The sequence below is a fragment of the Medicago sativa genome, chromosome 5, assembly GCF_051527215.1.
Source record: "Medicago sativa cultivar Bolivia chromosome 5, Bolivia_mono, whole genome shotgun sequence".
Classification (NCBI taxonomy): domain Eukaryota; kingdom Viridiplantae; phylum Streptophyta; class Magnoliopsida; order Fabales; family Fabaceae; genus Medicago; species Medicago sativa.
The window spans coordinates 24,257,879-24,270,780 of NC_140753.1; the positions used below are offsets into that span (position 1 = coordinate 24,257,879).

General features: G+C 35.4%; 1 protein-coding gene across 4 annotated transcripts; it reads right to left on the reverse strand.

Annotated features, from left to right (window-relative positions):
- Positions 1–514: 514 nt before the first annotated feature.
- Positions 515–9,350, reverse strand: LOC146921208 (uncharacterized). 4 transcript variants are annotated; one of them, XM_085714632.1, is made up of 16 exons: positions 9,182–9,350; positions 7,440–7,555; positions 6,941–7,223; positions 6,635–6,744; positions 6,214–6,538; positions 5,746–5,849; positions 5,319–5,649; positions 4,823–4,932; positions 4,409–4,736; positions 4,172–4,281; positions 3,782–3,859; positions 3,167–3,596; positions 2,124–2,253; positions 1,727–2,050; positions 1,502–1,603; positions 515–1,209 (listed from the first exon to the last, which is right to left on the reverse strand). In XM_085714632.1, exons 2-16 carry the CDS (start codon positions 7,516–7,518, stop codon positions 844–846), a joined length of 3,210 nt encoding a protein of 1,069 aa, XP_085570758.1. In that variant the 5' UTR covers positions 7,519–7,555; positions 9,182–9,350; the 3' UTR covers positions 515–843. The 4 variants fall into 4 exon arrangements, with proteins under 4 accessions (XP_085570758.1, XP_085570759.1, XP_085570757.1 ...); XM_085714633.1 differs by having other exon boundaries at positions 3,803–3,859; positions 4,823–4,944; XM_085714631.1 differs by having other exon boundaries at positions 4,823–4,944.
- Between the last annotated feature and the right edge of the window lie 3,552 nt (positions 9,351–12,902).

Below are 12,902 nucleotides of genomic sequence, written 5' to 3' on the forward strand. Positions count from 1 at the left end.
TGAAGTGGTCATGGTCTTATATAGCTCTCAATTAATAGTTAAATAATGCAAGTTTTTACCAATGGGATGTTTGCATGCTTATCGGGACAAATTCGTGATACAACTTGTCGCGAGATTCAGCATTACTCTTATCACAATAGTTATCCTTGAGGTTGGTAAAATTGAGCATTTGCAGGTTAAATATCCCATGTACGATCCTCTTCATGCCACAAACCGGCCCGGACATCCAGTTCAAACCGGGGCAAACCCTCCAGGTTCGCCGACTGGCCAGTATATTTCATCCATCTGAAAGTTTTATTTGTTTTTTGTAGGGAATCTCTCTCAAAGTTTTGTTTAAAAACTAGTAAGACAAATTTGGTAGCTAATTAACAGATTAGTGAAAATAGTCACAACTTAAAATGATCAAATTAGTGAAATATTTCCTATCTAGCTAATTTGTAGCTAATCATCAATAAAATGTTATTAAGCTAAATCAGAGTTATTTATAGATGATTTATAATTAAATTTGTGTAGCTTTTTTATTTATAAAACGTTTTAATTGAAATGATACCAAATACGAATCCTTATCAAAATGTGGGGAGAATTGAATGCAACTCCTGCATTTCACATATTCATACAACAAGTAAGTCAGTTCCAATGCTTCAAAAAGAAAAGTACGTTCAGTTGCACCTAATCAATTTAAATGTAAAAACATAGCATAATATTTAGTAGCCTTAATCAGTAATACTATAGGCAATCGATGTCCACATGCCCGTATAAACAGTTGCTTGTTCTCAGCGGCCATAAAACAGAAACAGAGTAACAAAAGATAGCTGAGTTGGATAATGTAACCACCTCAACAACTCAATCATCATCACTGTCTATCTCAGCTACTCTACCTTTCGACAGTGCTTGTCGCATGGAGTTACCAATCATAGAAAGGATGGGCTGCAACATAGGTGCTAATTGCGTTTGCACAAAAGAAGTCATCGCTGTATTTACAGCTTCCTTAATATATTCTTCAGTTGGAGCTACAGTGCGGGAGGGACCACCGGCATCTGCATGTGAAGTAGACATGGGTCTAGAATTGCCAATAACTAAGCTAGGAGCTTCATAAGCTCTCCTCTTCTTATTCATACCCGACACCTCTGCCCACACTTCTGAATCAAACTCTGGATGCATGGAAAAATCTTCTCCATACTTTTCCAACATCATAGTGTCATATAAATCCTAAAACAATATATCAAGAATCATTTTACCACATATACAAATAATCAACTATATGTAGCATCACAAATATAAATAAAATTAAGGGAAATGTTAACGAGCGCCCTAATGGCACTCTTTAAAAGTCTAAAATAGTAAGTTAATGTTCTTAGAACTTTGGAACTTGAGTATTCAATGCATTGGAAATTGAACTATTTGACTTTTTAGTAAATAATTTCCTAATAGCAAGAGCCATAAATTAATTATGTAGCATCCATATAATATATTAACTTGTGCGTATTTTAAATTAACTTACGATCAATTTCTTTGAGCGCCGAGATATATATCCCCCATCTTTCCTCTTATGAACATGAGCGTAAACATCTCTATAGGAAACTTCTTGCTTCATCTCTTCCTCCTATAATTAACATTTATTGAAATTATAATACATTTTGTTTGGTGGACTGTAGGGGAAAAGCCCAAAATATAAAGCATATAAGTATAATTGTATATGAAAATATTGTATATATTTATTATTTACCATCCTCTTCTTATGTTCTCTAAAGCTTATCGAGCCTCCGGTGTGCAACGCTGAATCAGGTTTGGCGGCTCTATTGCATCGATTAGCATCCGACTTCTTCATCCACTCTGGTTTCAACCAGATGTCAACCAAACCATTCCATACTTCTGGCTTCAGTCCTTTGGGCCCATGCCCCTTAGTATCAGCTAAGTTTGTTGAGTTCACCTGTCGTAAGGCCGTTTTTCTAGCATTTTTTAAATGATCAGGATAGCGGTCCATACATGTTCTGTTCCACACTATTCTTGCAATATTGCGTTCAGAATCCGATGCAAAATTGTATTTACCCTGCACCAATATATAATATAAATAAATTTTCTTAAGATAAAATAAAACGATGTTAGAAAACATAACTACTTACCATGAATTCCTTAAATAACTCATCCTTCATTTCAATTGGATAATCTTTCCACTTCGCAGCTGGAGTAGGCATCCGTGCAATCACAGTAGATATAATTTCACGGGTAACACTTTGGGGAACAAACCTCCTCCTGCAAGGGATTTAAACTCGAAGTAAGAAATTGGTTTGGCAAATTAGATATGGCATGATGCCAGTAATATGGTATGGTTTACATTGGAGTTGTGCCATCAGCTAGGTTGGCAATTGACAAAGTCTACTATACATCAATGAATATAAATATATACATCAATGAATATAAATATATTCATTTGATGTCATGTTGCTTGCTATACTATATATGATGGTGTTGGTGTGGATGTCATATCCATTTCCATCAGGAAGGGAGTGCTGATTATGTACATGATTCCATATCTACTTTGCTTGATAGTTCTATCATGTCACACAATTTATCACTGATTTATTCCAACTAGCATGTGAAAGAGGTAAAAAGCCATAATGATAATTGAAGTGCATAATTTTATACAAGATTATTTTTGTATATTCAGTGTTGTCAAGTAGCAGCTATAGCGCTTAGCGTAATAAAATTTGAACAAATCGCTAATATTCTACTATACGCTCTTTGGTACAAAGTGTTGTAAACATCCATGAGATTTTTCCAAATCACCTTACAAGCAATAAACAACATACGAAGAACAATTAGTACAAAAGTGTAGAAATCATGTGTAACCACAATAGCAGTTTGTGATCTACAGCTTTCTCCTATAAAATTGTGTCTCATTGGATTCTACATCACTTACATTTCATCAACCTCTCAAGTCAGATCTCTTCAGTCTAACATCGGCAACAGAAATTATTCCAACAATATATATTTTCAAGTTCCTCTCTAATCACATATAACAGTATTGTTGGCAATAAAACAAGCAAGCATGTGTTTTAAAATGGCTTAAGAATACAATTACAAACATTTAAGATACAATTTGAGATGGCATGTCTTGAGCTAGTGCATAAGCAAAATTAACATGGTTTTGGTCCAAGAGACTTACGGGTTAGAGCTGTCCTCGATAGATATAACTTTTCTTCTATCAATACCTACACCAGATCTTCCACTCACAAGCAGTGAAGTTGGGTTGTTGCCTGGTGGATGAGTTGGGTGTGGGTCAGAATCTGAAGATGCACTGTCCATGCTCCCATGATTGGAAACTCCGGAATTGCCTCCATTACATTGTTTCACATTATTTGTGTCAGCTACTTGTTGTCTGAGTGATTGTTGTTCAAAACTTTTCTCCCGAATGAGTTCCATCTCTTTATCTTCCCCATCATCATAGTCAGGGTCTTCATCTTCCGCATCATCGTAGTCAGAGTATTCATCACTCTCTCCGGAACTAACAGCAGTAAATTTCTGCTTATTATTTAATGCAGTAAGCCCCTTAACCAGTCCTTCCTTTGGCATCTTGTTCCTGTCATTCTTCATACCTGTAGAACAATGCAAGCTGTTAAATAACACATGCCAAGTGCCTGAAGATTATGCCAATCATATACTTAAAAGAAATTATATATATCATGTTGGAGATTTCCAAGCCTCACAGCTCACCGCACCTTGACATATATATTGTGAGTAGAAAAGTACAGAAATGAAAGGCTAAGCTTAACTCACTCACCCATTGTGGCAGAAGTATCACCTCTGTGAAAGAATGTGGGGTGAGCATTCTGCCAGCTACCATAGTCGGCTGCAGCACCTTGAAGTTTCAGGATAACAAAAAATACCATTACATCATTAAAGCAATGGAAAATTACCGCTGTGCAATTCTATTTCTAAGCTTATGAGTCATTATGATAAAACAGAAATAAAGGAGAAAACAGGGGAAACATATAAGACAATAAATAAACCAGTGATATATTTGATCACATGTTCCGCTGTCTAAGTATAACAGTTTTTCTTTGTGTTATTTGATTACAACAAAAGCATGACAGCAAAAACTTGCACATCAACATATGCCATTACAGCAAGCAACAAGCACCATATGCAAGCATTACATAAAGTGAAATACCTGGGGAAACCAAAGTATGTGCAGCTTCTGCTGGTGAATCAATGCATGATTGAGAAGGCCCTGGTGGATCACTACGACCTCTTCCGCGACCACGTTTAATTCCTCTACCTCTGATTGTCATGTTAAAAGTATTTATATATAACTTGGTCTAATATACATTATGTATATGTTTTTTGTTTATTTATTTCTTGATAAATCAAACCATAAACGATAAAACAGAAGTGACAAATGACTTACGGGTTAGAGATGCCCTCTACAGACAAGTCCTTTCTCCTATCAGCTTCTACATGGGATCCTCCACTTGATGGCCTCACATTGTTGGAAAGTCCAAATCTGTCTCCAATACATTTTGTCACGTTATTTGCAATAGCTGCTTGCTGCTTGAGTAATTGTCGTTCATAAATTTTCTCCATGATGAGCTGCATCTCTTCATCTTTACCATCACTAAAACCATAGTATTCATCATTTTCAGAATTAAAAGCAGTGGCTTTCTGCTTATTATTTAATGCATCAAACCCCTTAACCAGTCCTTTCCTTTGAACACTGTCATTGTTATTCTGAACAGCTGTAGAACAAGAAATAATGAGATCCACATATATGCCTCATATGCAATTACATGATGTGACAAGCACCATATGCAAAGTGAAATACCTGGGGATGCTGAAGTATGTGCTGGTGGTGGAGGAGGATTAATGCACGATTGGGAAGGCCTTGGTGGATCACTACAACCTCTCCCTTGACCTCGTCTAATTCCTCTACCTCTGATTGCCACACTAATATATTTATATACAACTTCGTCTTATTTTTATGAATATATACTATGAAATATAGCAATACATACAAATTACAATTTCTACTTATGCATGGCAAGTACACTACATGTTATTTGTTTTTTTTAGGGTCTTGCTAACAAATGTCCTCAGGAACATGTTAAGGAACCAAATACAGGAATATTGTCTTGAAAAGAACAATATTTTAACTTTTAAGGAATTAAATACACCACTTTCAAGACAATATTTATATTTTTTGTATTCCTTAATATATGCCTCTAGAGCAATTAATAGCATTTGACTTTTGTTATTTATTTGCAGATCAAACCATAAATGATCAAACAGAATAGAAAAATGGCAAGTAATCAGTGACTTACGGGTTAGAGATGCCCTCAACAGATATAACTTTTCTTGTGTCAGCTTCTACATTATATCCCACACTTGATGACCTCACATTGTGGGAAAGTCCAAAATTGGATCCATTATAGTTTTCCACATTATTTGCATTTGTTGCTTGCTGCTTGTGTAATTGTGCTTGAATAGTTTTCTCTGAGATGTGTTCCAATTCTTCATCTTCCCCAACATTATTGGTGTAGTGTTCGTCATTTTGTTCAGAATTAAAAGCAGTAGATTTCTGCTTACTATTTAATGTATCAATTTCCTTACCCCGTCCTTTCTTTTGAATTCTATTCTTGCCATTTTTGACACCTGTAGAACAAGAAATGGGGAGCTCAACCAATATGAATCATATGCAATTACAGCATGCAACAAGCACCATATGCAAACATTTATAAAATTAAATACCTGGGGTAACCGAAGTATGTGCTGGTGGTGAATCAATGTACGATTGAGAAGGCCCTGGTAGATTACTTCGACCTCTCCCTCGACCACGTCTACTTCCAACACCTCTGATTTCCATATTAAAGATATTTATTTACAACTTGGTCTAATTTTTATGAGTATATTACGAAATATATCAATATATACAAACTACAGTTTCTACGAATGAATGGCAAGAACAAGTTCTTTGTTTATTTTACGGTCTTGCTAACAAGGGCCCTGGTGACACATGTTAAGAAACCAAATACAGGTATATTGTCTAGAAAAGAACAGTATTTTAACTTTTAAGGAATTGAATACACCATTTTCAACTATTTTCAATTTCTTAACATGGGCCGCGACAGAACTTGTCAGCATTTGGCTTTTTATTTCTTGGTAAACCAAACCATAAATGATCAAACAGAAATGAAAATCAGGTGACCAGTGACTTACGGGTTAGATATGCCCTCTACAGATATAACTTTTCTCGTATCAGCTTCTACATGATATCCTACACTTGATGACCTCACATTGTTGGAAAGTCCAAAATTAGATCCAATTAACCGTTCCACATTATTTGCATCAGTTGCTTGCTGCTTGTGTAGTTTTGATTGACAAATTTTGTCAACGATGAGTTGCAATTCTTCATCTTCGCCATTAATGTCGCAGTGCTCATTCTGTTCAGAATTAAGAGCAGTAGATTTCTGCTTCTTATTTAATGGATCAAGCCCTTTGCCCCTGCCTTTCTTTTGCATTCGATTCTTGTCGTTCTTGACGCCTATAGATCAAGAAATAGGGAGATTAACCAATAGGCATCATATGCAATTACAACATGCAACAAGCACCATATGCAAGAACCTATAAAATTAAATACCTGTGGAAACCGAAGTATGTACTGGTTGTGGCGGTGGATCAATGCACGGTTGAGAAGGCCCTGGTAGATCACTATGACCTCTCCCTTGACCACGAGTAATCCGTCTACCTCTGATTTCCATGTTAAAGATGATTATATACAACTTGGTTTTATTTTTATGAGTATATTACGAGATATATCAATATATACAAGCTACAGCTTCTACAAATGCATGGCAAGAACTCTACAAGTCCTATTTCTGTTTCTTGGTAAATCAAACCATAAATATCAAACAAAAAAGAAAAACAGAAGTGGCAAGTGACTTACGGGTTAGAAGCGCCCTCTAAAGATATAACTTTTTGCCTGTCAGTTTCTACATGGGATCCTCTACCAGCTTCAATACATTTTTTTGAATTATTCGCAACAGTCGCCTGTAGTTGTTGTTGATAAATATTGACGAATTGCATCTCTTCATCTTCACCATCATTGTAGTTATTGTCTTCATCATTCTGTTCAGAATTGAAAGGAGCAAATTTTTGCTTATTGTTTAATGCATCAAAACCCTTTACTGGTCCTTTCTTTTGAATTCTGTTCTTGTCAGTCTTGACGCCTATACAGCAAGAAATAGTGAGATCCACATAGTGGCTGCAAAGATAATAGTTTACAAAGTTGAGAAAATTTGTTTGAAGTCACAAGTAATGCTTGTCTGAAGCCACAAGTAATGCTAAAAGGGTGATATAAATAAACTTCTACAGATTCAGAGACACTAGTTCACAAATTTAAGAAAATTTGTTATTGCAAACTCAGCATTAAAAAAAGTCCTTACCTAGGGAAGTGGAAGGTTGTGGTAGATCACTGCGACCTCTCCCTTGAGCACGTTTAGATCTTCTGCCTCGGACTACCATGTTATGATATCTAGAAGCAACTTGGTCTTATTTTCGTCTGTATGTTTAAAAATCATTATTGTTGATTTATGCTCATGTACTAGAGTAAAATGAATTTGATATTAAAAAAAGACAGAAAAATGGTAGTAATAACAAATAAACCTAAATTGCATGCATAATTTCAAGAGGCAAGGTTACAAACTACTATTTGAATCTAAAACATATAATACTCGTGTGTATCATTTATTATGCCCACTTCTTTCATTGATGCATTTGTATCAGCTAAGAATTCTGCTTCATCTGCTACAAAAACAATGTGGGTTCTTGTTCCTGTCTGGACCGAGGCCCAACCCAACATATGTTCTAAGGCCCATAAGGACTATGGTATGGACCTTAGGCAGGACCGCACGAAAATAATGACCCCTGGAAGAGACCTAGACCCTTCCGTCCTGATCCAAGGCCATCCTCTCATTGTCTGTTCATAGTTGTCCCTTGAGGGCTGCAGCTGTCCCTCACAGAACACCTGTCCAGGTCAAGGTTCAAGGGACAAAACCCGAAACCTACACTATAAATACTACTCCCTCCGTTTCAAAATGAGTGTCGTTTTAGGTGTTTACACACATATTAAGAAATGCAATGATTAAGAGAAAGAGAATGGTTATTTTACCAAATTATCCTTATTAACTATTGGTTAGTTTTAAAAGTAATACTTTGGAAGTAGTGTGCAGAGTATTAATTGGAGGGTACAATTGAAAAGAAAAAGTTATTATTGCATTGGAAACTGAAAGCGACACTCATTTTGAAACAAATTTTTTTGGCTAAAGCGACACTCATTTTGAAACGGAGGGAGTAGCTCATAGACACTGGGTCAGATACACTCACTTTTACCCTAAAGTACCAATCATTCCACTGCGCTTACTGATTTGACCGTCGGACTGTGTGCAGGTACACTACCCTCATTCCTCCAAAGAAGAAGGCTACCGCTGGCGGAACAACCCAACTCAGAGACCATTCAACGCCATCAACTCAAGATCTCAAATCTACCAGGATCAATTCTTAAGTATTTGTGATCTTAGTAATAACTAATAACCATTAGCATCCTTCTCATTCAATTCATCTGTTCATCATCGAAGCTCTAAGCTACAAAGAGTTTCTGTCAAAATTTGCAAGCTGCCCATCATTCTCCAACTAGCATTACATATTCTATGTGGTTACTGCTAGTACAAAAGGCTGATTTAAGTGAAGACTTGCAGTGTATATTTCTAAACAACCTACAACATCGCATACGATGTTTTGTTACCGAACCACAAACTTCAACACCGATGTGCATCTACAATGATCACGACGCAGTGTTAAACCTAACAGACTCATTAATACATCCATGGCTTGAAATATCTATAATAAAGCTTAAATTTCAAAATGCATCCGGATGAACGCACTAGGCCCAAAAGGGTAGTTCATAAACCCTTGTGGGTAGGGTTTAGGTTTGTTTTTTGTTTTTGTGGGATTCAATCCCACCATCCACTTGCGTGTTCCTTCTACTTGAATTTTATGAAGAATCAAAGTTAAAAGTGAATTTTCTATGAAAATGTATTTTTCCAATCAGCAATAAAAACGATAGAGAAATGAAATTTGAAGAAATAAAGGAAGAATGTTGAAAACAGAAGAGTGTAGAGATGGATACCAGATTTGAAACTCCAAATCGAGTTCTGCAAACTGAAACAGGTTAGATCGGAGAGATGACTAGACCAATCGGAGAATCGAAAGCGATAGCAAAAAACGAGTGTTGTAGTTAATCCCTAGCCTTGTACCCGAAATAATTCCTAGCCGATTAAGCCACTAATAAAATTGGTAGCAATTTCAATTCAGCAAAATAAATTTGTAGCAATTTTAATGACTAAAATATATCAATAGTAATAACAAATAATAAAAAATGCCTCTTTCAAAAAAAAAAATAATAATAAAAAATGCCCTTTCAAAAATATTTATCTTTTAAAAAAGTCCTATTTAAGCTATGATTCGTCATAATCTTGTCTATGTGGTAGTTGTTAACTATGCAACTTTGTCCGGATCTTGTTGACGTGGACATTCCCTTAATTTACAAATTTTAAAATCAATTTAAAAAATAAGAAAATATATTTTTGAAATTAAAAAATATTAATATGTTAGTTGTTGACTGTGCTTTCTCTACAATACCTTTCTCTAACTATATCTCCCCTATCCAAACTCTTGTTTTCATGATGTAGAAGCCTCCACCGGTGGCGTGATGAGTTGCGTCGGCCCTTCGCACCACCCTCTAACCAAATCTTATGTAACTCTGCTTCGAGCCTTTTTCTCTTTGTTGTGTGGTGTTGAAAGTTTTCTTGTTGTGGATCCCCTTTGGGGTTGTGAAACTGACCGGATGTTTTTAACAAAATCATAATTTTTGTTATTAACAAGGGAAGTCTGACACCGCCTCCGTTTCAGCGATGGTTGTTGGTTCTTCGTCAAGTCTGTTTATGTTTGTCTTGTTCAACCTATATATGTTCCTCTCTCGACATGAAGGTTGTTTTTGCTACGGTGGCATGCTTATGTGTGGTTCGGTTTGTGTGCAATATGGGCTCGATTGGTAACAAATTTGGGTCAATTGTTGTGGCTCGAGCGCATAGTGTTGGATTCATCCTTCGATATGGGTTTTATATGCGTCAAGAGCTTTCATGTTCTTGTGATCCACGCATGTCCTTCGCGAATGAATTTCGCCTAGTTGGCCAAAAATAGATATAAGCTCACTGTTGTTTCTCATAGTAAATGGTGGATGCATGGATTTGTAATTGTGCTAGCGTTTGGTTTTAGTCGTTATTTGGCTCGAAAGGGCCTTTTTCTTGATGTTGTCTGTGATAGGGAGTTGTGGTACATTATTCTGCTTTAATGTTGGCGGTTAAATCACTTGCCATTTTTTAAACTCTGGTTGTATTCACTAATATTCACAAATCACTTTTTTTTCAATCTAGTTTCTAGCCGGTACATAGGCTGGGTTGTGCTCGTGATAGATGCTCTTATGTTATGATTAACTAAAATTTGTTCCATTATGATTGCTTTGTATGCCCATATCACCTATTTGGGATTGACCTACATTTTTATGTGAATTTCTTAAGTCGAGTTTATGTCTCTAATGTTTGTACCTCTTTTGTTTTTATTTTAATCTAATTTGATTTTGCCTAAAAAAATTGTTATATTATTATTTGATTCTTTTCAAACACAACATATACTAAAAAAAAGTTACAATATACGATAATATAATGTTTTTTAACAAGAGATAATAATATAATATTATCTTGTTATGAGGTGAGCATGCATAATTGGATAAGACTTTATCATAAATACTTTTTTATTAGTATGGTATAAATACGAAACTTTCACCGTCATTTAGAGATGAATAATCTATACTGTAATTTTTTTTTTAACTAAAAATAACTATTCATTCATTTAAATTGATATAGTATATCGGAACAATACAAATTTCCTAAAAACAAAATGGATGAATCCACGAACAAACTCACAACATTCATGTTAATAAGATAAAAGGTTAAATATGTTTTTGGTCCTTATAAATATGTCAACTTTTCGTTTTAGTCCCTCTAAAATTTTCCTTCAACTTTGAGTTGTTATACCCTAATTTTGGACCTAAAAATACTTGTTCAAAATTTTCTTTCATCTTTGATATATGTCTATTATTCTTGAAGAATTACCAATTTGCTATTGTTTACACTGACATTTTACTCTGCTTTATCTCTCAACTTAGCTTTACAAATCTTTTCAACTGTGTATTTGTCCATGTTTCTTGCATTTCAAGTCATCCAAAACATCTTTCTTGTATTTCAAGTCATTTGAATTGGTCTCTGATCAATTGCATATTTCTCTGCATTTTATTTCAATGTTATTTGCAAAATTCATGAAGAAGGGCATTTTAGTCATTTCCTGCATTCAAACTCATTTTAGTCCTTGAAATTGTTTGAGTCTTTTCAATTGGTTTGATTGAGTTTTTGTTTAATTCCATGTCAAAATCCATTTCAAAAGATTGCATCTGAGTCATTTTGAGTCAGTTTAGCCCCTAGGGGCATTTTAGTCATTTCCAGTGTTTGAACTCTGTTTAATCTCTAAAAATTGTCTCTGAGTCTGTTCAATTGGTTTGGATAAACTCTTGCTTTAATTCCCTGTTAAAAAACCATTTTAAAATTGCATCTGAGACATTTTGAGCCAGTTTAGTCCCTAGGGGCATTTTGGTCATTTCACATGAAATTTTGACAGAGAGAGGTTACTTTGAAGTACCTCATTTATGTAGTTGGTTCATTTTAGTCCGTTTTGTGTTTTTTATTGGTTTCACTTTACGTTTATTACAAATTACCAAATTTTAGTCAAAATTTTATTTTTATTTTCATTAAAGTCCCTATTTTCTAATATTTTCATTTTAGTCCCTCAAGTTGTCAAAATTACGTTTCAGTCCTTTTTTTTAATTCTACGGTCCAGTCTATTATTTTTTGGTAATTGCAGGGAAGTCCCCAAGTCCAATTTCAGTCCTTTTGTCCAAGTCATCAGCCAAGTCCACATGTCAGCGTCTCATTGGGTCAACGGCCACATGGCAGCCTATAAAAGGCGCATTCACTGCACAAGTGTCAGGATCATCATTCACGCAGTGCCAACTCATAAACACATTCACATTTCTCTCTCCCAGTAAAAAGAATCAAAGTCCAGAAAGATCCCAAGAACATGATGAAGGTTTGAAGAACCTAACAAACCCTAACCGTTTCCAGATTCACCAAAACAAACACGAAATTAACAAATTCATCATCAATTACACAAAAATCAACGAAAATTCTCAGAGAATCAAAACCAAAACCATTTCAATTCAACAAATTTTCACCAAATTCAATTGGATTCGTGCAAGTTCTCAGTGATTTTCTTCGAAAATCATCATCATCGAACTGCATCTCTCTCCTTGCAATTCGAGCTCAAAGGCGATCACAAGAAGGAGATTAAAGGAGAGAAGAAGAAGGATCAAAGCAAGATCGAACCAGAGAAGAAGATAGAGGAGAAAGAATCAGACCGGTGCATCAAAACAGATTCACCGTTTTATCTTTTCAGTTGAAACAACAACGAAGCGTTCACAAGAAGATCAGAGAAGAATCAAGGAATCTTCCTTCGTCTTCCTTCGAATCTCCAATTTCCAACAGGTAAACACGTAAAACTTCTCAGTTTTTTCCTTTAAATACATCAGCGAAGTCAGATCGAAGTGAATCGGTGTGAATCTGCACTTCTTTCCTCGTTTTTCTTGAAAACGTTTGCAAATAGAGGAAGAGGTGAGGATTTACACCGTAAAAACGAACATCATAGCATCGTTTCAACTTGTTCTTCGTCAGTCTCAACAC